Source organism: Solea solea, chromosome 4, assembly GCF_958295425.1.
Source record: "Solea solea chromosome 4, fSolSol10.1, whole genome shotgun sequence".
Classification (NCBI taxonomy): Eukaryota; Metazoa; Chordata; class Actinopteri; order Pleuronectiformes; family Soleidae; genus Solea; species Solea solea.
The window spans coordinates 20,887,616-20,914,369 of record NC_081137.1 but is presented as its reverse complement, the minus strand read 5'-3'; the positions used below and the strand labels follow the sequence as shown (position 1 = coordinate 20,914,369).

At 40.9% G+C, this 26,754-nt stretch overlaps 1 protein-coding gene across 2 annotated transcripts in view; it reads right to left on the bottom strand.

Moving 5' to 3' along the window:
* LOC131458512 (rho GTPase-activating protein 26-like) overlaps positions 1 to 26,549 on the bottom strand; it is a 62,283-nt gene extending 35,734 nt beyond the window's left edge. Inside the window, exons 1-2 of one of the 2 annotated variants that reach the window (XM_058627667.1) lie at positions 26,178 to 26,549; positions 25,832 to 26,096 (exon numbers count right to left, since the gene is read on the bottom strand). In XM_058627667.1, coding sequence (XP_058483650.1) covers positions 25,832 to 25,985 — 154 coding nt within the window. In that variant the 5' untranslated portion in view covers positions 25,986 to 26,096; positions 26,178 to 26,549. Of the gene's footprint in view, positions 1 to 22,803; positions 22,916 to 25,831; positions 26,097 to 26,177 lie in introns of those variants that run through there. The other variant, XM_058627668.1, reaches the window with a different exon arrangement.
* Between the last annotated feature and the right edge of the window lie 205 nt (positions 26,550 to 26,754).

Here is a 26,754-nt window from a genome sequence, read left to right as displayed (position 1 = left end):
GCACCATCAGTTCATAGTTTCAATATTAAAATATATAGCTTTTCATAGATTTCCCCTGCTGTTTTGCTCACTTGCCCTTGGACGGTGTTTTAATGTACATTTTGGCAAATGCTGTGATGAGGTAATGTGATTTTTTTCCCCCCTTTTTTTCTGGCTTCAATATGTCAATGCATCACATATTTTCCTCACGCCTCATGTGCTCAGAATGCTGGCACACTCAGAAACATGCATGTATCTTCATATATCGACTCAAATCAAAAGTAGTGATGCTTTACCATGTCAGGCAACTCTTTCAACGCACTAACTTGTGAAGTTAAGCAACTTAAAGTCCACCGCCGCGAGAGTTTCAGCACTCAGTGTGTGTTGAAAAGAGGCAATAACTGAGTGCACTAAAACGTTAAGGTACACTTGGTGCTATTGAGCCAAGCAGATAGTTATACTTGAGGGTTTCCAGATGTTTAAACCTATTTTCCCCTGACCGTTTACTCAGCGTCCTGCACAGAAAGTTGACAACAAGTAATGTCCGTGAATAGTTTGTGGTAATTAAGACGCAGGGGTTGCAGGAAGTAGAGGAGCAGTTATAGTGTCACATACACACAAAAAGTGCAGCAGCGTTAGAGAGAGTGTGTCCAAAATGGGTCACAGATAATGTGAACGGACCACCAAACCGAATTGATTTTCATGAGAGCGCTCCATTGCTGTTGTCAAAGTGGAAAGTCAACCACTGCTGAGAAAAAGTGATGTATTCTGAAGCTGCATTGTTATGTTTTTCAGCTGAAAGCAAAAAAAAAATATACAACATCACTGCTGGCTCTGAGATAATGGAAAACAATGACTCAGTGTCAGTGCTCTCTTACATATACACAGTATATGAATGTGTGTGTTCACGTTGAGGCAGGAAGAGCAGCAGAGTTCACCGACAGCTAAAAATAAGTGACCCCGTTGACTCTTACCTCTCCGTCCTCTTATCCCTTTCCCTAGCACTTACTTGACAGTATTCACCCTCATTCTTCTCTCCTTCACTTCCTGCTCAGCTCATGACTCCACCCAAAAGGAGGCACACACACACACACACACATGTGCACACAAGTTATCAGAACTGAGTTATCAGAACTGAACTTGGGCTTACGGTAATAAAACTCGTGTTAAGATTTGTCATAAAAAAATACAGATAAGATGTCAGATCAATCTGAAAATCTAAGAACAATCTACAGAACAACATTAGAATAATATAAGTGTTTTGATACAGCGATGATGTGGAAATGATATTTCTTCATTCAAGCTTTTGCTTTAATTTCTGATTACACTGGTGTGGAAATTCTGTCAGTACTAAAAAATGCCAGTGACACCATCTGTCTACTCTGACATTTAAAAAGGACATGAGTTTGAATGCTGGTGGAATGAAGCTCACACACACACACACACACACACCACACCACACAACACTGTCAGCTCCACAAAAGGAATCTTTAATTAACCACAACCATGTAGCAGCGCTGCACAACGGCTGCTATGTGTATTAACTCAGGAGCACACACATACACGGTTCAAAGAATGGGTCTGTGTGATATCAACAGGATATCCAGCAGTAGCTTGAACTGAGCAATAGCTTTGTTCCACAAGCATGTGAATAGAAACCCCATTCATCAAGTGGAACACACACACACACACACACACACACACCACACTATTCATAGAGACAAAGACAGAATCCAGTCTCAAAATTCTTCACATGGTCAAAATAAGATTTTTTAACCAATTCAAATTTTTTAAAAATAAATACTTTTACATTTCCAGGGACAAGCCTTAAAACTGTAGCAGTTTTTTTTTTTCCTCCTTTCCCTTGTGTCCGCTTCTGACTAACTGTCCTCATGTCAACCTTCACAACATCCATGAACTGTCTCTGCGGTCTTCCTCTGTTCCTCCTGCCCGGCGGCTCCATCTACTGTACAACATCCTCTGTCCAATGTAATCACTGTCCCTCCTCTGCACGTGACCAAACCACCTCAACCTTGCCTCTCTCTTTCCAAACTGCTCAAACTGAGCTGTCGCTCAAAAATGCTCATTTCTAACCCTGTCCATGATAAGTTTATATAACTTCTAAAAATCATATTTCATTCCACTTAATATTCCCTTTAGGCAGAATAATTATATTTTTTTTTTAAAAAGGAGGCTTTGTTGAGGGGGAAAAAAAGATATGAACAATGTGTATGCTTTTTATACATTGACAAATATTACATTTGATTATAGAAACATATAGAAAGAGATTTTAAGATGACAATCTTAGTCGGACTAATGCGTTTACATGACATTAAGAAAACCAAATTATTGTCTTAGTCCGACTTAAATCTGACTTTTAACGTGCATGCAAATGCCCTGACTGTTCAATTATCTTCACCTCTAAATACACAGGTCTGAAAAGTATTTGCCAAACAAAGTATTGGTATTATTGTATGGTAAATATTGCATTGTGCGCTGTGCACGTGGGTGTGTGTGGTGGCAAGATATAAGTCGGATATAGGGTTTATGCTACAAGAAATACAATCTGATTAAAAGAGTGAGTCTGAATACGAGGCAATTTGTGCGTTTTTTTTGGTTTCCAAGCAGTGCAGCAGGGATGGGTTTAGCACATAAAGCGTTAAGAGGGATTATTGTTAAAACATGGTGGTCACCTTGACAACTGGTGAGGAGGAAACACTTCTATCACAGCGACGATAAAGCGCCCTTTTTCTACGGGTCAACAAAAACACAGACACCCACAAACGTCAGGCAGGCATCACATTTGCGGGTGAAACAGCTCTGCTTAGAAGAAGGTTTTTCTTGGCTTCAGGTCTGATCTGCAGTTATGTAAACATGACACGAGGATGAATGCGGTTATTTTGGCATCTGCTACTTCGTTTTTGACAAATCGAGTCGCTGAAGTCTGCACGGGTCTGCACCTTTTTCGAGCATGACGTTTTGATGCGATCCTCCTATTGTTCAAAAATGTATAACTAATTTTGGTTCAAAAGACACAGACAAAACAGTGAGTAAGTGTATGATAGAGAGAGAGAGTGAAAGAAAAGTCAAGGAAGTAAAGATAGCTTCTTTCAGGCATTGCCATGGTGAGTGCACGTCGGTGGGGGGAAGTAGAAGTCAAAGGTCAACCATAGTCTGTCCCACTCTACTTCGTCAGCTTCTCGGGGGAAACATAGTGGCTTGGTGAACATTGACGGACAACACGCGCCGTTTCATCATTCTTGTTACGACCCCAGCGAGGCGTATAAGCGTGATTAAGGTCAAAGCCGGCGTTGAATGTAGATCCTGTTACGGAGCCACAATTCAAGTCCATCATCAGGATGTAACACGATCCACAAACACAGCTGAAGGAACCACAGAAGAAAAACTCCCACCACTGTCCAGTAATATGACATCTTTAACCATATGATAACTTATTATACAGACACTGTAGGCTGGTTTACAGCGGGTTAATGTTTGGAGGTTAAAGGTGGATTATTAATCGCAACGATGATCACATTCACTCTCTTAAGTCGCTCCAGCTGTGCAAAAGAAAGGCGATTTGTTACGGCGCAAGTGATGTATAAATTTATGTTGGAAGCAACTGAAGTCATGTCACTTCAAAGATTGAAAGAAAGAGTGACAGACTGGCAGAGAAATGAGGAGAAAGACTGTACTGTAAATATGTCATCAGGACAACCTGCTGCCAAGATGCCCACACAACGTACAGGCTGTGGATAACTCTTCACACATGCTGGTTGCATGAATATCTATATACTGCAGATATATATATATATATATATATACACACATGTGGCCAAAATGATTTCTCTTAAATATTGATATTGGATTCCATCACTGGGGGTCACTTGGCTTTTCTGCTCCAGGACAATGAACATGGACAAAAATACTAGGGTTTGGACTCTTGTTGTTGACTGACATTCACATCAACAGAACCATTTAGTTTAGTTTGTTAGTTGAAAATAAGGGAATTAATTTAAAGCACTGGCTAAAATGTCTGCTTTCCCTTTTCCCAAATAGAAAATCCAGAGTTTTTCAAAACAGAAAACATGTTTTTCAAGACCTTGACTTTATGTAGTTTTATACTGCATGCTTACTTCCTTGTTGAGATTGTACCTGTGGTGTTTAGTGGAAAAGTTTATTTTAATAAAAGCATGAATGAATGACTGCAGAATTCACAGACTTTCACACAAAATTCCAGCTTATTTTGATAATCGATGAATCAGTTTGAGGTTTTTTTTTTCCATTCTTGAGACAAGCTTTCTGATTTTTCATCTTCTTAAATCTGAATATTTTCTGGGTTTCTTTGAAAAAAAAAAAATCATTAAAACTGAATAATTTTGGTTCGTGGACAAAACAAGACATTTAAGAACATTGTCATTTTGAGGTTTTAAAAATACTGATCAACATTTTCCAAAATGTTCTGTCATTTTCTGGACCAAACAAGCACTCGATTAATGGAAAGAATAAACGACAGATTAATTGATTATGCTTGTGTTAATATGACTCTTCCTTAAGTTACTCATTTTAAAATGAATAGAGGCCACCTGTTATTATCTGACTGCAGATTTTCCATTATTTCAAATCTATGCCCCAACTGTGTTATAGGTGGATATCCGATTATATATACACATCAATTCATGAAATAAAACCAACAAAACTGTTTCCAGTTTCCATTTCAGTAAATTAACATTTGCATCCTTCTGGTGACCCCCAATGTATTATTCTAACTTGACGAATCGTCTCAAATTTGCACTGCACTTAAATCTAACGTGATTTAAGACGCCCGCACTGTATTTAATTAGCCAGAAACATCCACTTCCTAAAGTACCATGTTATGCGTGTTCAAGGTTAATCCAAAATGTACATATATCAACTATAGTTGTTTCAAGAAACAGAAAAAAAAACACACAACTGCACACCTCTCAATCACAAACTAATTGCCACCACTTGTGTAAATATTGCTGCGGGTCCTGCTTTAACTGCAGGCCGACACTGAGGTCCAATACCTCAGTCATAGCCTACGCTGACCTGCAACACAAGCCACTCACTGTCAACGTATATTTAACTTTCATATTGTATTTCACCACAGAGAGCAATAGAGACGAAACTTAAGGAATATTAAGGTTTTAACCTGACAACGACATAGAGAATGGTACCGACTGTGCAGCTGCACGTCGTTTGTTATCGTGAACAAGCGTAAACCAAATCCCCCCCTTTTTTTTGCAGTTTACAGCCTTACCGGTGATGTCATGTGTTCATATTTACACGGATAATGTTGTGAAAACCTTTGTGTGTTTGCCAGCAGCGGCGGCTCTGTGTACCGTAAACACCACGATGCTGATGGAACTCCCTGGCATGTGGGAGTCATGACAGTAAACACAGAGAGAGAGCGAGAGGACCTAACGGGCACTCACCGGCCAACATTTGGAACCACTTATAAAAAGAAACACGGCCCAACACATGACACAGCACTGGGGTTGACAAAGCACACCAAACACACACACACAATGGGAACACTCCCAGTGTCTATCTCAGCAGATGGCTTTCATCACATCTGAATGTGTCAGTGCAGCGACAGAGGGGGCAAGTGTTTGTGTTTGTGAGTGTGTGTGTGTGACAGTGTGTACTGTAAAGCATCACTGTAATTAGCCGAGAACAATCATCTTCCCAATATAGAACAAGTCAAGCTAAACAACGTTAAAAAAAAACAAAAACAACAACAAATACACACATGCTGTGCGCACACACACACACACACACACGCCCCACTCGCATTTCCATTCCTGTTTCGTGAGCGTCAGACTGCCCATCCCAGGGAGCAATCCCAGCGAAGGAATTCAAAGAAAGAAGGAGAAAAGATAGAGGTCCTCAAAGAGAGTATAGAGCCAACGGAGCGTTGTGCTAGTTTACGGTGGCTTTTCTTTGCAGTGCAATAGCACTTTGCTCATCGGGCCGAGTTGTCAAAAGAAAACAAAGTGATTAACAATGGCTAAATAAAGCCCGAGAACAAAATAGAATCCAACAAAGACACACACAGTGAGAATGAACTGAGGACTATTAAGGTGCAGGGGGGGGGGGGGGGGGGGGCAGGAAAAGACTGGGGGAAATGGGGAGGCAAGAGGAAGAAAGTCATATAGTTTTAGAGAGCCTCTCTTAAACTATACAGGGAACTAAGCTGAGAAACAGCTGGAGAATGCAAACTGTTGTGAAAGACATTTTAGGACTGCTGTCCTGACATATTCACAAAATAAGCCTCAAAAAAATCCATCCATCCATTATCCTTTGACGGTCACTGGTAAACAAAGCCAATAAGGCAAAGTCAATAGTTTTATCTTGTCAAATCTGCCATTCCAGCTTAACTTCAGTATCAATACCAGATATCACCACAGGTCGACTAACAAGCACTGGGAGTGATTTATGCGCAGGGACTTTTCTAATCCAACATTGTTGGTCACATAGATGGTCACGGTAAGTTCAAGGGAAATCATCCGAATCATTTGCTCTGACTCACTAAGCAAACATGGCCAAACTAAAAGAAAGAAGTTTTAAGTTTTTGTTTAATAAATTAATTTATAACAAGTATTTTACTTAAAAAGAAAGAAAAAAAACTCCCCAAAATATCAAACCAGCATCAATTACATCCGACTATGCCCTTATTATATTTTCCAACCAAGACGATGGAATATTTAATTTCCAAAAGACATAACTCACTCCACAATCACTCCTAATGCTCAGAAATTGTCTGTGCAGCTTTGGGAGTAAAAAAAAAGAGGGAAACTGTACATCACTGAGACACGCTCGCCCACCCCTCCTCTTGTCCTGGGCTACATCGTATCCTAGCAACACACAAAGAAGCCAGGGCACCACAAGGAGCAAGAATTTTATGTCTCTTGTTGTGTAGGGTGTGCGTGTGTGTGTGTGTGTGTGTGTGTGAACACCATGTGTACCATTTCACTTATTTGCAGAGTTCCTGTTCTAGTGTTGATCAGCTTCTACCACTATAACACTCTGACACAATCGCACGCCTCTCTCTCTGGCTCTTGTTTGTACTCCACAGTGACCTCTTTCAACCTCTATTTTTCTCTGTACTGCTCTCATTTTGGCACTGCCACGCCTGTTGCTGACACAGCAAACAAAGACAGAGACCAGGGAGGTTTTCCTCTTTTCCTTTTTCAAAAAAAAAAAAGAGAGAGAGAGCGTCTGTGGGGTAAAATCATCCTGCAGACCACTGACTGCCACTGGAAAATCCACAGCAGGAATGTGGGACAATCCCGTCTTGGAATTTCAGCAGAGGACACACCGGGCCAGAAATGCCCTGCTCTGGCTAAAAGTGACCTCGTAATTTCGAGGAAAGCACACATTCTTCCGTTTCATAACATTTCGTGAAAGTACGGAACACAGATGCGTTTAATTTAGAGCTCTATTCATAAAGTTAAAATAGAAAAAAAACTAAAACTGTTCAGTCCATTCAGTGAATGTCATGATTTTTGATCCACTGGATGGTAGATGAACACTTTAGATTCTAGACAGTAACACTTTAGATATGGGAACACATATTCACCATTAATTAATTGCTTATTAGAATGCAAATTCGTAACATATTGGCTCTTAATTAGTCATTATTAAGTACTTATTATTAATGTCTTATTATACAACCAGTAAGCCATTAACTAAGAGTTTTCCCTCAATAACCTCCTAATTATTTCTTATTAGTAGTAAGTAAAGGAGTTGTTGTATATGAAATACGATCTCAATATGATTTGCTTAGTATGGACTTTAGAAGATGTAGTATCACAAGAATAGGAAAAGGAGGCAACTTTAGATTAGAGAACATGTGTTGGTTAATAAATGTTCAACTACTAGTGAATTAGTAGTGATCAAGATGTTACTTTAGTACGGGGGACATATTCTAAGTAACAAAGACTTAATTTAGAGTTATTTGGATACTATTAACACTTATAGTTTTGTGTTTTCTTATGCAAGAACAGACCATATTCATTAGGTATTCTTGTGATACTACCACATTATAAAGTCCATACCAAGCAAAGCATATTGAGATCGTAATTCATATACAACAACTTCCTTACTTACTACTAATAGGCAATAATTATGAGGTTATTGAGGGAAAACTCTTAGTTAATGGCTTACTGGTTGTATAATAAGGCCATGCAGAATAAGGCATTAATAAGTACTTAATAATGACTAATTAAGAGCCAATATGTTACTAATTTGCATGCTAATAAGCAACTATTTAATGGTGAATATGTGTTCCCGAATCTAAAGTGTTACCTTCGGGAGAAAAAAACTATAAAATCCTCCCAAAAACAAATCCCTCTAATAGCATCTGCTGACATGACGACCATGACCTTACTCAGAAATGGTCATCCTCTTCAAAACAGGAAACATGGTAGAATGTATGACCTTGCCTTACGGTGAGTGAGCTGACAGCAAGAACACACAGATACATCCACAGATGCAGACAGAAAAAAAGAAAATTGCTGACCGGGGAGGGGAAAAACAGAGTTTGCCCCTAACTGCTGTTTTGTTGGAGTTTTTTTTTTTTCTCTAAGCTGCCAGGGAGAATCTTTTGTACCACTTGAGCTCATCGCTGGTACAAGACAAACTGGACACCATTCCAACATAAACAGTGGAAAAAGAACAGTGAGTCTTTATCATTATGTCATGCAGGGGTTGTGAATGAATCATACTATTCGCCGCAGTGATGCTGAGGCAACTCTGTTCGCACACTTTCCGTCGGCTTTGCCCAAAAACTTACATAATGTATTATTCTCACATCATGATTCACAACGCGTCGACCGCTCGACTCGAAACACACAGTAAATACACAATGTTCATTTGAGTGTTGGTGTAGTGGTTAACACACTTGGAGTTTGCATGTTCTCCCCGTGTGTGCGTGGGTTCTCTCCGGGTCGAGTCCAAAAACATGCAGATTTGGGGGATTAGGCAAATTGGACACTCTAAATTGACTGTAAAATGTGAGAGTGGACGGTTGTTTGTGCTGTGACGTGCACCCCCTGCCTTTCACCCTTTCACCCTACATTATGTCAGCCGGGATTGGCACCAGTGACCCTCGTGTGAAGGATAAAGCGGTAGAGGGATGAATGGATTAGTTTTTGTCGTCATAAAGTAAGCCAATCGCGTCCACTTTTGCGCTTTTGCACATCTTGCACCACCACAAACCAGCCGGAGTGAGTGAGTGTTTACAACATTTTGATGCAGAAGCCTTTCAATGCAAATGAAGAAGAAGATAGAAAGAAATCCTTTCTGGTTGCTGAAGGCCACCATAGCTCCATGCAAGGGAAAGGGAGGTGGACAGAGTGGAGGAGTTGCCCATTTGTTTCAATCTGCAGTCTCACATTAGATGTTTATAAATGTACTTTTAAAGAAAGATAAGGGCTGCCCACTGCTCCTACGTCCGGCTTGAGTGTGTGTGTTTACTGGTGTGTAAATGCAGAGGTCAAAGGTCAAATTCACCGTCCCTAATTTGTGTGTGCAAAAATAACTTACTCTATTTCAGCAAGCGGTGTTTTGGAGAGAGAAATATTGGAACCAGTCCCCAAATAGCCTTCATCCATCCACTTCCTCCCATATTCTCAGCCCATGCCCGACCTCCGTTCCGCACAACAACAATAACTACACAAACATAACGCAAAACAACTCTGTGACCGTGTGAACTCGGTGAATCCAACAAGTTTCTGTGAATGTGTGTCTGTTTCTTATTAGTAAAGCAGTGATACAGTCTCTTGGGTGTTCCAGCTTTGTGTCACAGACAATAATGTACGACACCTAATTGCAGTGCATTGTTGCTATGACTATGACAATGTGTGTTCTAAATATTACCTCACAATGTCCGAATAAAAACTTCCAACACAGAATTCACTCCTACATAAGTGGAATTCATTATGGTTATTATAGCCATTAAATCTGCCATGCCCGCCAGTCTTTAACACATTACATGGCTAATGGAGTATCCTTTAAACGCCAGTTCTACAGTGGGCAACTCGCCTTGTATAGATGCCAACTTTAACTCAAACTTAGATAAAATGCCAGTGAATTAGCTGCCAGCATGTTGCGCTGAGTGCCAGTGCTTACTGTCGCTGAAGTTGTGTTTGTACCGCTACCAGTTCTCCAGATCTAAGAGGGAGGAGGACAGCGGCACAGATTCTAGTAACCAGTAACCAGGAAATAAATCAGTAGCCTCTCTAACAGGATTGGCTGAAATCCTCCCTGACCTAATTCCATGGAAAAAGCCATTCTAAGAGGCCAAAAGGAGTGAAAGTCATATTCTACTGTACTGTTTCCACTAAATTCCATAAAATTCCGAAATATAACAGCTTGTAAAAATTGTGCAAATTGGTGACAGAGTGAGGCGTTTACAACGAGGACCGCAGTGGTCATAACACTCGAGTTTGCTGCACGCTAAATCATCAATGAAGGGAAATATCAGTCAAAGCATAAATAATCATATTAACTCATGGTCTGACTACAGCAGAATTTTTGTAGCTTCTTTTTAACTGTGACATACGAGCAATTGCGGTTTAAATCTGACAAAAAAAATTAGTAAAATGACCTTAGATTGAAATTAAGTGGTGAATAAATCAAAGACATTATCATAAAAGTAAAAATGTTTAACCTTCTCTGGTAGCTGCCCCAGTATAAGTTGATATAGTTGTTGATCTGTTTATTAATAATCAATAATCATACAGTCCTGTACTGTACTGTACTGTATAGTCACAGGACGAACACATGTTTAACATTTTGACATGTGCAATATGCAATGTTCCCAGGCTCATATTGGCCACCCTTCCCTTCCTCCTTTCGTTCTTTGTTGCATGAAACATAAAGTGCCAAACAAGAACAGGAAGAGGAAGTAGGTTCTTTACACAGGCTGTTTTCCAGCCGGGAAAAAACTGACGCCAAACCTGACATGTGGCGGCAGCAGCACAGGAAATATTCTCACCTACCGTGTCAATCAAAGGGAGAGATTCAATATTCATTTTAGTAAAAAAAATAAACATGTTCAGCCTTGCTTCACTGCATGTTTTACTTCATATGTTTCCTCTAATCATTCACCCCAAAAAATAGAGACTTTGATCCCATTTCATCAGTCGGTGAACACATTTACACAGCCTGAATGTCAACTGCATGGCAACCTTTAACTTTGCCATGGGACCAGCCGTCCGCTCTAGTACTGGAACACTGGAAAGTCATTTCATATTTGACACTGGCCAGCCAGCCGAGAAACACTGCCCACTCACTGCTGCGGCGGCAGAGGATGTAGAGCAGGTATTTAGACATTTAACTTCTAACAGAATCTGGGAAAGGGAATGGGGAATTGCACTTTGATGTAAAACTTTGCCTATTTTTGCTCTTGGCCATGCTTCCTTCTTCTTTCTCCTTAACCATGTGACCAGAGGTAATATGCATCGACATTAATATTACGTTGGCCCCATGAATGAGCCTCCAAGTCATTCCCATCAACACCCAACCCCCATCACTGAAACCTCGAGCCAGAATCATCTCAGACCAGCCATAATCTCCCCTTTGCTCTCCCGTCTCCACTTCTTCACTCATTAATCCTTTTATTCTCATGCTCACTTTTTTCCTGGCAAGATGTTTTCAAGTTATCAGGGTAAACCTATTAATTCACTAAGCCCAGAGTTCAAATTTGACGCCTCGAGCACTTTTTTTTCCTGCATTTAAGTAAAGGAGAAAATTCACAGGGTCGTTTGTCTTCATGCAAATATGGAAATTTACTTTTGTGTGACCACAGGGTAAAGTGAAGGGGGGGGGGCAAGTGTGTGTGTCTCAGCATGTATGAGCTGTGTGTGTGTGTGTGTGTGTGTGTGTGTGTGTGTGTGTGTGTACATGCATGTGTGAGCAAGCTGTCTGTGACACCTGCTGCAACGCTGTGCAAGCTGCTGTGAGGTTAAGAGAGGCCGAGAGCCAAGTCATGATATACAGGTCTGGTAGAGCCGAAGTTGTGTTACTTCCAAAAGGGCAGCAATGGATGTATTTTGACGTGTATTTTGGGGATAAAAGGATTTTTTTTTTTTAGAGAGAAGACACTTCAATCTATGAGGATTAAGGTATCAGAAGTGCTTGGGCTCAGCAAGAGCAATGTTTTGAACAACCGAAGAAACAAAGACGACTGTAAGTGTTAATACGTTGAGGATTTGATTTAATTCTGCTTAATTCTTTTCTCCAATTCTGATTAAGAGGAAGTTCGGGTGGAAGCGAAACACTACAAACCTTCCAACATTAAAAAAAAAAAAAGGGGTCCGGAAGTGCAATCGCAGGTCAGTCTGCCAAGACAAAGCAAGACATGGCAGCATACACAAGAAAAGTGCCTTCCTCAGGGGCAGATACCAGGATTGAACAAGTGACCTTCCAGTTATGAGGACAATTCCTTAATAAGATCATCAGCACTTTGCATTGATTGCAATAAAAGCATGAGCTAACCCTGCACTCTCCCCACTCCTATCTCCACTTCATGTCCCAGTAGGCGTCTAAAAGCAGCCTGAAGGCACCATCGTACGCTTTATTAGCGTCCAACTGCACGCGCTCAGCTTCATTTTCTGTACTTTGGCTCTCACAGTGAACACAGGGAAGCTCCCAAGTACACATTCTGTCCTCAGAGTCTGTTTACAGCCTTTTATTGTGTGTAGTCATTACTGCAATCTCTCTTTTTCTCTCCCTGTCAGGATGGATTATGGCAGCCTGAGGGATCCGTGCGGCCGAGTGGCTGAAGCTCGGTGGCTTGTCAGTACGAGTGTGTGTCCTCTCAGAGGCCGGCGTAACATGGACAGAGACTGAGATAAGAGGGACACATGAATACTGGGTGTTGGAGATTCAAAACAGAGCGATACAACTCACACATAACTTTGGGTTGGACCAAAATTAAATTGTATAATGCTTTTATCCTAGTGTTTTTCTTGTTTTAATAACAGTCACAATTTCATCAACTGATCCAACTAATACTGAGTATAATTAGTGTTCTCATATTCTGCCTGTTCTCTCCTGACTGAAAATACTGTCATTAAAATTCACCTTGTACTCTGGAGGATATCCAGGTCAGATTTCACTTTAAAATGCTGTCTCTAAACAGAAAAGCTCATCATAATGAGAACAGTGATACACTGGATATATTTGTCAGTATTCAATGTCTCTTAGTCATTAGGTAAAAAGGTTCATTAGGATCATTTATGCTCAACAGGACTGAAGCAGATGCTGCTTATTCAGTTCAATGTGCTATTATTTTTACCAAGACAAACACAAATGAGCTCAGCCGACATACTTTGCTCAGCTTTCTAGACAAAGTGAGTCTTCTTTGACCTCAATTTTAACTCGCAACTCAGGTCAAGAACAGCTGGCATGCTACGCAATGAGAAGAAAGTTTGGTTGGTCTTCCATCATCCAGGAGATGATGGAAACGACAGCAGTAAATAAGTAAAGGTGTGAAAGTAGCTTAAGATGGAAAGGATGGAGAGTAATGGGTAATGGGAAATACTGTACAAAGGAAATATTGATTAAATAAATATTCATGAGTATCGAAATAATGTCACACACACGAAACACAGTCTTCACAAAGTGTGACACGGAAAAGTCTTCATTCTATAAACCCCCTGGATCAGTTTACACAAAATTCAATACCTGAAGATTCACGATCAGGATCAACTGGAGTGAAATGGTTTCACAAGTGCAGACACATCGGTCCAGAGGAGGGGCCCAACCCTCTGCCATCAATATCAACCACAAGTTACCCAATAAACTGTCTGTTTGCTGTAATTTCCCCACAGAGAAAGAAACACAGTAAATCCCCGTTACAACCCCCTACACCACCCCTAACCCCAAGTGCTCTAGTGTTAATCCTGCATTGACCTCGACTACCATGGGCGTCACTGATATCAAGACTAAAAGGCCACCAAAGGAAGATTGGACACAATACTACAAAAAAAGACCTAAATGGATACACTGAGATTTCTCAAAGCTATGACATAATCTGCCTCTTGCAGTCCAAATCCAGAACCAGACACCAAGTCAAGCCAAAACCACTTTAACCCAACAATGACTGTCTATGCATGAATAAAATAAAGCAAAAAACACACCTACCAGATCAACCCCCCACTAAGCCTCAGGAGCTCCAACTACCAACCCCCCCCCCTCCCGCATGTGTGTGTGGGTGCATGGATATTATTCAAATAAAGTGTGTGTGAGGGTGAGATTAAGAGCAAGACATGGCGGGAAGAAAGAGCAGAAACCGGAGGGATTAAATATTCTTAGCAGGGGGTTATTTTTGGAGAAGGCGGGGACAAAACGGATGGAAGCTAAACACACACACACACACTGACACTGTTAAAAACAAACACACACTCCCTCTCTCACTCTCGCTCCATGCCAGTGAACTGTGGTTTGTTTGGGTTGGCTCTGGCGCGCAGTGGGGACGAGTCTAACCCACGGCCCACCCCGGCCCAGTGATGCAGACAGAGTAAATCTAAAGTACATGTTCCTGTCTTACAGTAAAAGCAAACTGCACACTCCGGGATGAAGTAGCACAAAGCAACAGAGTATGCAGATTGTGATTAATGGCTTAATCATTGTAATATTGTTTAAAAAAAAATCAACCTCCTCTCCTGCATGTTCCTGGATCAGGTTTCCACATCCAGACATTAGCATCCATTTGCATTTGTGGTTGTCACTATGTTCACCAGACACTTCCTACCTATTGCCCTCCCATCTTCCCATCTGCCATCTGCTGCTGGGCAGGTAGTTTTCACTAGGTTAAGCAGAGCATGTCCTGCACAACAGCTGCTTACTGCTGCTGCTGCTGGAAATGGGGATTACAAGACTCACACAAGTGAACCACAACAATAAATGTGATGTAATTAAGTTTATATTGCTCGATCTCAGGGAACAAAAATGCTTTTTTGTGTAGGTCCACGGTACCCAAAAGACATTTGTCCTTGCAGCTAAATAATAAAAGAACTCCCAAGAGTGCACAATGTCTTATTTCAAACTCAAGTTAACACATCTGTATGCGACTACCACGCAGTTGAAGCGTGTCTAGTCAATTTTAGATGGATAATCTCTTTTACCATGTATTAGTTTTTGTATTATTTACTGCGTGATTGCAGCGTCATCCCTTCAGTGACACAGACAACAAGCCTCAGAGCTATAGTCTGTGTGGGGCTGCGTGTATTCAATAATTCAATGCATCCGCTCCAGTCTTCTGAAGACACTTTGCATTCACCTCGCGCTGTGTCCAATGGGATATATGCCAATAACATAAAAAGACAAGAGCACTCAGGGAGACGTGCGGAAGATCTCTGCCAAGGCTTAAACACTTTACCTGCATTTTTACACACAGGCAATTGAACTTTTTAACATTTTTATTTACTGGATTCAGAAGACTTTCTGAATCTGTATATAACTTTACCTGCTTATAGCTATAACCCTCTTACCCTCTTTTAAAGATGCTGAGTTATCACTTTTGATAGTTTTTCCCCCATTACAAGGGACACTTACACTGTATTTGTGACATCATCAATGGGTAAATTCTTACTAACATACTTCTCAAAGTTCCCATCACAGAAAAATGACACAAACATATTGTGGTATTATACCACCTTATTATACATCTTTTCTTTCCTGTGGAACGAAATGAAACAATGGGAGTGATGGAAAGAGTTATCCTCCTGCGATTCATCTAATGCACATCCTCAACACCACTTGCCAATAATAGCCAAGTCAGATTTTCACTGCAAGCTCTGATTCTACTTCAATAACACGAGACAGAGAAGGATGAAGGAGTGCGGAGGAGAAAGGAGGGGAAACATTTCCATGTCAGACTGACAATAGGGAATGAAGGACAGAAGGGTGAGGTAAAAAAAAAAATAAGCACAGAGACAAAGTGTGTCTTCTTTGACCTAAAGGGAAAAAAGGAAGTGGGAAGTGAGAGAAAGAGGAAGCAAATTTTTATCGTTTTGGAAGGTTAATGGAGTCCTTAAATATCAGCCTGGCGATGAAACTCTAAGACACGTTCAGCAATTCACCATTTGTGACTTTAAGTATCGCCATCGCAAATTAAGCTGTGAGGTCAAGTAGATGTTCGACGTGTGTAGTAAAAGCATGTATAAGGATTTTATATGTGTGCTAGTTAATTTCTGGGGACATAAATATCAGAAGACAAGCCTCTAAAATGAAGTGTTCCCTGGGGGATATGGTTGTACATCATGTGTGTCCAATTCGCTCCGCAGGCTGTATGTACTGATGCCAATCTGGTAAGTCATTGAAATCAAATTAAACGAATAATATCCTCACTTTTCATTCATGTGTCATCCATCGTCTGCGAGTGCCTGGACAGGTTGCCAGTCCATCTCAGGGCCAACATATAGAGACAAACAACCAATAGAGTCTTGCATGATTTTTTGGATATGTGTGAGTAAACTGGAGAACCTGGAGAAAAAAGCCCAACACAGAGATACACAGGGACCAAACCAGTGTGTATCTTCCTGTGAGGTAACTCGCCATATGCACCACTGCATAATCCTGAAATTATCCTACAAGTTGCCATGTATCATAGATTCGTCACTGGTCATTTGAGTGCAGCCCACACAAGCCTCTTCATATATTTCTGCATCACTTAGCAACTGTAGGAGGAATAAGCCTGAACTGGGCACATTGAGATAAACACAGTTGTGTTTGTACAAGATCACAATAGTTTTGTTTTGTTTATGGAAAATATCTGATTAGACCATAAACAATGGTGTCACACGTGATAACAAGTATCGGTAAAACACCACTTCCAAAAGTGGGATGAATGGAAAATAAGGTCAAACACACAAACCTCAAGCTTGTACATTGGTAATTATAATACTTGAGATATTGTACTCGGTATCGTTTCCTCACTGGCCACGGGCCACAGAAACTTGTTTTCTCAGTTGTTCCCACAAAGGAGGGAAAGTGATGTTAAACCCTAGAGCTTGAAGAAAGAAAAAATAAAAAAGTCCAACGTGTTTTTTCAAACACAACAAAGAGGGATTCATTCCTCGCTCACAGTCATCGTCCCTCCCGGACGCAACAACCTGCTTTCACCACCTTACACCCAGGCTCACAGTTCCTAAACTTTTAACACTGCTTCCTCTCTGTTTGTTTTGATGTAAAATATAAAAAATACCCATTTTATCAACAAGTGTGGGAGAGTGCTTTTTTGTCTGAGTGACTATTTGTTTACTTCTACCTGATTTGCTAAATTGCCTGCATACATTTTTAAAAGAGAAAAGTCTTCCTGCTCAACATGACACCTGCTGCAAGTCTGGGCAGAAACCTACAGTGGCCTAAGGTTTCTTGGTGGAAAACTGAAGAGTCACGCCTCTTCCTCTGCGCTGCAGGCTGAAAGTTTCTACTTTATTCCCACACACATACACACATCTTGAATTTGAGGCCTAAGGAGTATGTGTGATTACCTGCACCTGAAGAGTTATTTTTCAGGAGGTTTCAATGTTCTCATGTTCATCTCAGGATTTCTATTCCCTGTTGCTTCAAAGGTTCCTGTTTGGATAACTTCATCATGTGATGGCTGCAAATAAAGTCAGGTCTTGTGACATTTACGGGGAGAGCAGCACACATAATACAGCTGTCAGGTGCTTCTATGCCACCTTTATTTGTTTACGATGAACTTAAAGTCAGCGTGTTGCTGTGTGTGCCTTTTTTGATAATCAGAAGTGTAAAAACAGTCCGTGCTTTTCCAAGGACAGTTCAGTCAACCTACGGAACACTGTCGTACATATGCCAGGCCTGTAAGTGGCGCTGTAATGCAACACCAACAATGGAGAAGAAGACGTTATACACAAATTACAGAAATAACGGAAACCGAGACAGTATGAACCAAGCCAGGAGAACCAAAGGGGAATAAAGAAAGAAGCAAACAGACCATGGTGACTTAAAGACGACTTTTCTTGACCTCCGTGTCTGAAGTCGCTGAGGACAGGACGTCTTCAGGTGATGTCTAAGCGTCTTTTTATGCTGGTTTTAGTACGTTTTCATAGTAGTTGGCCACACTGCCAAATATTGTCAAAACTAATAAAAAAATAATGATTTCATTGTTTTCCAAAAGTGGCGTATTCGCCGTCTACACGAACACAATGGGCAGCGATTTGAGATTTTCTCCCAAAATGCTGTTTCTGTGTGGACGAAACACCAACACAATAAAACCTAGGCCAGTTTGGGTCCGTCTGAATGGAATCCCAATTGCATTAACTCAGTTTGTGTTAGTCTTTAAGAAATTAGATGTAGTACAATGTCTTTATTTTTAATTGCTGGTTTTAGTCACTCAATGTTGGCTCGCCATTTACACAGACAACATATTAGTTCCACTGCTGGCAAAAAGGCAATAAAAGGATGAAGAAAAAGATAGATTTGTACTTGTTATACTGAACAATTTGGTAAAATATCAGTGCAATGTTTGTGTCTTGATCAGGGGTTCACAGAAAGGCTGTTTAACGCAGAAAAAAATATGAATGGAGTTTGTCTGGGGACCAGTCAAAGAAAGAGTTAGTGGAATAGAAAACGTTTACTGAAGTTTATTCTCAGTAAAAACGAGTTCAAACTTCAAACTGCTGCAAACACGTGATGAATTATTTTCTCAAGATTTACAGTTTACTGTAAATCCTGACCGAAACAGAAACTTGACGTTAAACTGAAATCCATTTGGCTGCCTGACACCTGTCAGTGTGTAATGATTCACTACGTCCCTCTTCCCCCTCTACTGTAAATATAGTTGCAATCAAATCACACTATAATCTGCAGAGTGAGAGAGAAGCAGGTTTTAAAAAGTGTGGCCGTTCCTGTTAAGCTCCAACAGCAGCGATCAGGTAACCATGTGCATAAATTCAAACGTGCATTCCTCAGAGTTCACTGTTCCCGGTCTCTTCCTGCTCTACTACGGTTTTATCATCCAAAGAAAAAAGCACACACACAAAAAAACAAAACTCAATTCAGGAAAATTCTTGAATCGAGTCGTTCAGGTGACATTATCTCATTCCGATAGCATACAGCTTCATTTCTTTGAGCGTGTAATGACAGAGCTGTGTTTATGAATTCCTCGCTGGGACTTGGGTGCAGCTGCAAATTACCCACAGACAGGAAAAATAAGGTCAGGTGCAGGATGTAGCTGCAGCTACTTATCCATGGAAGTGCATTCTTTCCATTGAGTATTTGTTCATACTGTTATACAGGGTGTTTAACATCGCCAGTGTTGCACTGCCTCACCCTCGGTCACTCGTGATCCGGAATGATTGTGTAGAAACTTGACACCTCCAGTGCAAATACAGAGAAAGTGGATCTGGAGGAGCTGTAAATGAGTCCTGCTTACTGTGCTGTATATCTATGCCTGAAGCATATCATAATAACTATCACATGATGGAGTGAGGTTGCTCGTTTGAGGCCGGCGTGACAAAAGCTATAAAAGGGACTCGTATCTCGACAAGCTCTGTTTTAATTTCTCTGCAGAAATTTTACTTTTTAAGAAATGTCAGATTTTCTATTTCAGCAATGGTCAGATTGCATAAATTAAAATGGGAGTCATTTGGACAGTGCTTACAGTTCTGCACTCTAAGGTTGTGATACTATATTTTTAAACAACACTGAGATGTACGTGTGAATTCTACGTAGTTCCCCTTTTTTCCAAGGTGTCATTTACTGTAAATATATTTTTAACACGGCCACGAGAAAACAAAAAAGACGGCAGGTTCACCGTTTCTCTTTCAGTTCCTCTGATAACACACATAACACTTTTCTTCTTTTTGTTTTCGTTAAATGAGTATTTGCCATGTCCACCTTCCTGTTACGATTCCTGTCCACAGCAAAGACGTACAGTCTTTGGAGAGACGTTGAGACGTCGCATGTAGGCACGGCAGGCATATATATATATATATATATATATATATATATATATATATATATATATATATACACATACATATATATATACACATACATATACATATACATATATATATATACACACATACATATACATATATATATATATAGTGTGTGTGTGTGTGTCCTGAGAAAAGCAAAGCAACAATAGCACCAGTGCACAGTTGAGTTGTGCCCTAATTTTCTTCTCCTCCACCACACTACACGACGTCACAGCAAGAAGAAGACGACCCCCCGACCCCCCAACCCCCACCGCAGTGGTGCACTCAGTGTGTAAAAATAGAACAGATACACGCACCTTCTCATGAGAAGAAATATGTTGCTATATAACGGGTAACACAAATACTGGGAGGTACAGTCATGTGCAGACAACGTACACGCACACACCCTGCTCTGCTCTGCTCTTTGTTCCTATGTGATGTATGCAGAGGAATTCCTTCAGATGGTGACACCCTGCGCTGCACCACCCCCCCCCCCCCCCCACTCTTGCCTCTGTTTTCCAGCATCTCTTCTCGTCCCTTCACCTCCTCCTCCTCCTCCTCCTCCTCCTCTATCCACAACCTACATTTTCTGGCTTCACGCACCTCTAGGCTGGTTGAAAAAAAAAAATAAGGCCATGTCAGCTTTTCAACAATTGTCAAAGACAACAAAAAAACCTCCAACTCCTCTTTCTATCCGGGACACACAGACGCTCTTTTTCTTTCTTTCGCCCCCGAGGACATACTCTCCTTTTGCCCCGGACCTTTAAAAAAAGAGGGCTCTCTACCACCATCAGCCATAATTGAGAATTAGTTATGGTGTGTTGTGTGCATTTGTGTGTGTGTGTGTGTGTGTGTGTGACCCTCATCTATCAGCAGAGTTGACAGTTGAAGCCACTGAATGACTGCCTATTATCTCTCTTATGACTCCCCAACAACACAGAGGGTGTGGGTGCCTACAGAGAAACAAGGACAAAAGGTAAAGAGGGGAAAAGACTGGATATGAGAGCGAGAGAAAGAGAGAGATGCATTACGACAGTGCGTGTTTGGTCACAGGGAATTCCCACTTCATACAAGCCCTCAGTATGTTTACGAGGTTGCAAGGGGGCACTTGTAGTTCCAATTTGAAGTCAGAGTTAGCGTCATTAAAACGAACTACGGCCATTATCAGGGCGGTGATAATGGGTGGAGGGCTGTTTTTAACCAGTAACAGGCTGCTGCACACAATGAAGCAGCACACATGCCTGAACAATGTGTTTGATTTGAGGGTCAAGCCTTTTTTTTTTTTTTTTTACTATACTTTTTAGGCCAGACAGGCCTTTTTGGTTTGACTGTGTAATTTTTTGACATGGTGTTTATAAAAGTTACGCCAGAAAACATCTACAGGTGTCGTTTTATTGATTGAATACAACATTTTCTCGATCTAAACAGAGACATACTTCTTTCTCATGCCCTCGATATAAATAAACGCAAACTATTTTTTTTTTTTAACCTCAAGTCACCTAGCGTGCCTAGCAGCTAAGACCTTCCACGTCACTGCTACATGCACGGTTTCAATTCCTGTTATCTTTGTTGCATGTCCTACCCTCTTCCTCTGCCCCCGTTTTCTGTCCCATAAGGTCCTGGGTCAAACTTTTTACGTACCGACAGAGGTCCACCAGGGTCTCAAGTGACGTAAAATTCGTCCTCCGCCTATGGAAGCCATGCATCGACTGCTCATTTTCCCTATAACGCAACATTTTCCAGCCCAATTTGGTGTCACATTCCTGTTTTAGTCAAAGGAGACGATGGTAACAAGGTAAGTAGAATACAAGGAAATAATAAAAACAAGGGTGAACTGAACTCCTGGTTCGAAATTGCCCCAAATGTAATGGAATATGAGATTGAGTATGACTAACGCAGACCCTTGTTAAGTATGAACAGAAACCATGGACTTGTACACACATGCAGAGACACAAAGTGTCTCCGTGGAGGAGCAACGCTGTAATTATAACCCGGCCCTCAAGTCAAAATAGTATAAAATGGAAATTAAGTACTCCTGAGATTTACCGGATTACATAAATCCCTGTATAATTTGCAATATTTGACTAAATGAATAAATGAAATGTTTGAATTTGTTGAATTTCTCCCACATTTCTTCAGGAGCAAAACTCTGAAGTACCTAACGTCCTGGTACAAATTTGACACGGCAGATTTAAAACGCATAAGCTTGTTAAAGAATAGTATCGCAATACTCCCACAGCGACCTCTAATTTAATTAACCAGCTGCGTCCTGAGCAGCGTCCTCTCTCAGATTTTATGTTTCCAGACACTTAAACTCAATTTTAAGGGTAAGTTGGAAAATGATCTGCGTGACCACATGATATCATGATGGCTTTCGGGGTAACACGTACAGTACGTGCACATCTGTGCATGACAATGCTGCAATTATTATATCTCGATGGTACAGCGAGATGATTGTCAGACTAAAACATAACAACAGATGACGACCTCATTGAGAAGAAGATTCCATTCCATTCAAACTAGTGCTGCATACATAGTTATAGGTTTTAACGTCGCTTTATAACTGTAGTCATGATTTCTTGTAACTTTGGGAAGAACTGTATTCTTCTGTATTCAAGCCAATGAGAGAATATTCAATGTTTAACCCCAGTAATATTCTTTGGCATGCTCAAAAAACATCTAGTAGGATTTAAACCAACAAAGTATAGGAGGATTATATGATTACAAATATCATCTATTCATATATCCATCCATTATCTACCACTTTATCCTCCACCGGAGGTCATCTATTCATATAATCCAATAAAATGATACATAACTGCATTTTTTGTAAACCTACCTGAGAAACGCACACTCAGGAACACACTGTGTTGAACATGAAAAAAAGAAAAAACATTCACACTTTCAGCTGAAAACACGGCAACATCGCGTCCCATTGTCATATTAAGTGTCTAACCACCATGTGTCATTTCCCCTCACAGCTCCAGTGAATGCGCAGCTTGTAATTAAGGCTTGTTTGTTTGATTGAGCCGTGTCATGTTAGGAGGCGGAGCAGAGAACTAAAACATTTCTGCACGCTCTGTAATAACCAGCTTCAGCTTGAGCTGACTCACATACAGCACAGTACATGTCTGTGTGTGTGTGTGTGTGTGTGTGCATCTACTGTATGCATGCATCTGCCACATTTTGTGATTTTTCTAGCACAGAAAGTGCCACAAAAAGAGAAAAAAAACACTCTTGCAGTTAGATGCAGTGAGTCTTTCCTAATATTATCTCTTTTCTATATTCTGCAATCAAAAATACCTACTTTTTTTTACAATTTCTGTTATTTAATACCATATTTTCTAAACTAACCAATGGCACAGGCTGCACAGTGAACAAGGAATTAATACATAGACGAAAATCTATAGTTAATGCAATGTGGAGCCAGAAATTTTATTATAACTTGAATATATTCATCAAAATAAAATACGTATCATTAAATGCAACAACATATTGACATAACACCATAATAAAGTGTTGGTAATTAGGGTCTGAGTACACAAACCTTTTACCATAATCTTATTTAGTTTGAAGTAGGGATGCACGATATTGGACTTTTTGCCGATAACTGACACTGATGTAACTGCAGAAGACATTTAGTCTCTTCTGTAGTGAAATTAACATTTATATTTTTTTTTAAACATCTTTGTTGTGTAGGAGGTGCTAGCATAGAAGCCAAGGAGGTAACTATTTTAGTCGTTAGTCATATTGGCGGATCTTGGCATGTTTAAATCTGCCGACACCGATCTCTTGCGTCCCTATTTCGAAATTCAAAGTCTGAGAAATGAACAGACTTTCTCGCATTGGTGTAAATATCCTGTAATTCCAGTATTGCCACAAAACACTGTTGCTTATTGTTTTACAACATGACAACTGCCTATTATAACCAGGCATAGGGAGACACAGACACTGCACGGGAGCTATACAGTGTGACAAGTGCTGCTTTAACACTGTCTGTTTGTTTGTTTCACTATACACTGTATCACCAAACCATAATACTGGTCCAGAGAAAACAGATGTAAGTATAATAGGCTCTTGTAAATCCACAGTATAGCAGTGTGTACGTTCTGGGTATGGCACACTGCGATTGTAAAGGTTTATTTTGTCTTTCTGTGGTCGTTACATGCGGTCAAACAACAACTCTTACAAGAATTAGAAACTTGCGACATTCATCTCAGGACACTCTCACGTCATCTTGGGTGTCTCGAAAAAGAAAAGCAGAACGGGTCAAGGTGTGACGCAGCTGCATAGAGAGGTTCAAAACCTGCTGCATCTCATGTACCAGAAAATGCCAACGATACTGTGTAGCGTGCTCATAAAAACACGAAGCAGGAAGATTCGCTGATTTACTATTTTAACAGAATGAGCCAATTGCTCTTGCTTTATTTCCTTGCTGGCCTCAGTGAAACGCTTACGCTGTTTTGATTTTCCAGATTTGACCAATAGACAAAAGAAGACTTATCTTTATAGCTCGACATCAGCTGACAGAGCTCTGTAGGCGCAGACAGGACTGAGCTGGATTGTTTTATTTTAAAAGGGATGGAAAGTTCAGGTGAACTGGCAGGCTGCTCTACTCAGAACTTTCCAGGGTTTGTTCTATCTGGGTATATGAGCAGTGTAAATAATACAACAGCTACCAAAACACGATACTGTGTCAACAGTATCAGCGTATGAGGAGAATAAAAGCCAAACTACACACAGAGGCCAGTTTTGTTACTCCAAATGTGAAAATACTCTGTTTTTGATTGCTTATTTCATAAACTGACTGTCAATTTTCAATACTAAGCAAATGTCATAACAGATTTTACTGTTAACTTAATAGAAACCTTCTCGAAAGCAACATTATCATACCGTGTAAAGTTGAAGTGAAAATTCTAGCATCATTATCAAGGTGACAATGAAATAGTGTAACATTTAGTACGATTCTTGGCAGAAATTCAGTCTTCTGGTTTGTATATGTTTTAGAATAAGCTTTGTATATGTACTTTAGAGGGTCAAGGGTCATGCTTCAATGGCGTTTGCCATCTAGCACCGCAGTTTTTCTGCAGCAGCCAAAACAGACAAACTATCAACCTAAATCCTACTTGCAAACATCTGTATCTATGGAGATAACTCGTGCTTGATGCAGATTGAGTGCTTTCTGGCATGTGACGGCCACCATAGTTTCAATCTGCAGTCACACCTTTAGATGTCACTATGGTCGTTATAATAGTCTCCGCTAGACTGCGTTCAATTGGGGGTCGCAACATTCAGCCAGTCCGAGTTGACTTTCACACATTTTCGACCCAAACCTTTAGAATAACGTATTCCCCTCCTCGCCTGAGGTGGCGCTGCATCAAGAATTACTGAAGGAAACAAGAAAACTTGCTCATCTGTTGGCTTCTGCCACATAAGAGCAAATCACGGAGCTACATCAAATCCTATCGGTCTTGTTTTATGCAAACATGCGACGCATATACGCTGCAACAACGGGCTCAGCCGTTTCTCCCGGCTATCTTTCTACACGCGCGTATGTTTCGGTTGTGTCGTACCCACAATGCCCCTGCAGGAAGTAGTCCACTTCCTGCCAGGACCTACATTTATAGGCAGACCAGAGTTGTGCATTCACACCTCCCCAAACCAACCGGACTTTCCGAGCACAAGAACTAGGGTTCGATTAAGAAGCGCTGGTGTGGATGCACCTGAAATCTTACACACTGGACCTTTAACACACCTTGACCATACACACAACTGTCCATTCATGTTCTCTCCTCCTTAAAACATGGCACACCCTTTATCAGCAATGAATAAACTGAAGTTAGTGAAATGTCAGTTGCAGTACACACCTTTTAAAGCCTGGATGAGAGCTTTTCCATCTTTAATCAGCTCCTTGATGAACTTGTTGGTCTTGTCCAGCTCCAGTTCGTGGGACTTGAGCCTCTCTCTGAACTGTGGACTGTCCAGGTAGCAGTCGCTGAACTCCAGGGCAGGTAGTCCCATCTTCTCCTTCTTCCTCCTCTTCTTCTCCTCCTCAACTTCCAACACAAGACCAGGCAAAAATGATGGAGGATGGAGGAAAACCCTGAGCTCCTGTTATGGCTGCTGCAGCTCCTGGGTATGACGGGGAACCCGGTCACAGCATGTAAACAACAGAGCAGAGATGAATGCAACAGAAACAACTCACTACATTACCCTCAGTTACTTTAGAGGTGAACAATAACGAGTCAGAGTGGCAGCAGCAGTCCAACGCGATAAAAATGAAATAAAATTAAAGTCAGAGCATGTTTGCTGGGGTGAACAGAAGAAGAAGAAGTAGTGTCCACTTGCTCAGGTTAAACCGGTGCTTGCTTTCCTCTCCACCATGTCATTCTGGACCCGACATAGTCATCCTCGGTCAGGGGGGGCGAGGAGGGAGGGAGAGCGGGAGGGAGGGATGATGGGAGTCCGCAAATAAAAGCAAAACGGCAGGCTCGTAAATGCTGCGTCTGCCTGAGGCGGTTTTTAAATACACGGTTCTCCTCGTTGCCCCGCTCTCACCAGCTCTGCGTCGCCGTAATCGACCTACTCCGACACGGATAATCCCCTGACGGACAGCTCGCTCAGCCAATGAGAAGCGAGGACTGTTTCTGGCGCGTGTGAGTGTGGGGAGCTGCTTCTGATCAAAGATGTGGATAAAAGAAAGATGGTTCACTACGTTTTCAGTCCTGGCACCAACATGAAGTAAAAACTGAAAGGGGGCGACTTTTTCATACTTTACAAAAAAAAATAA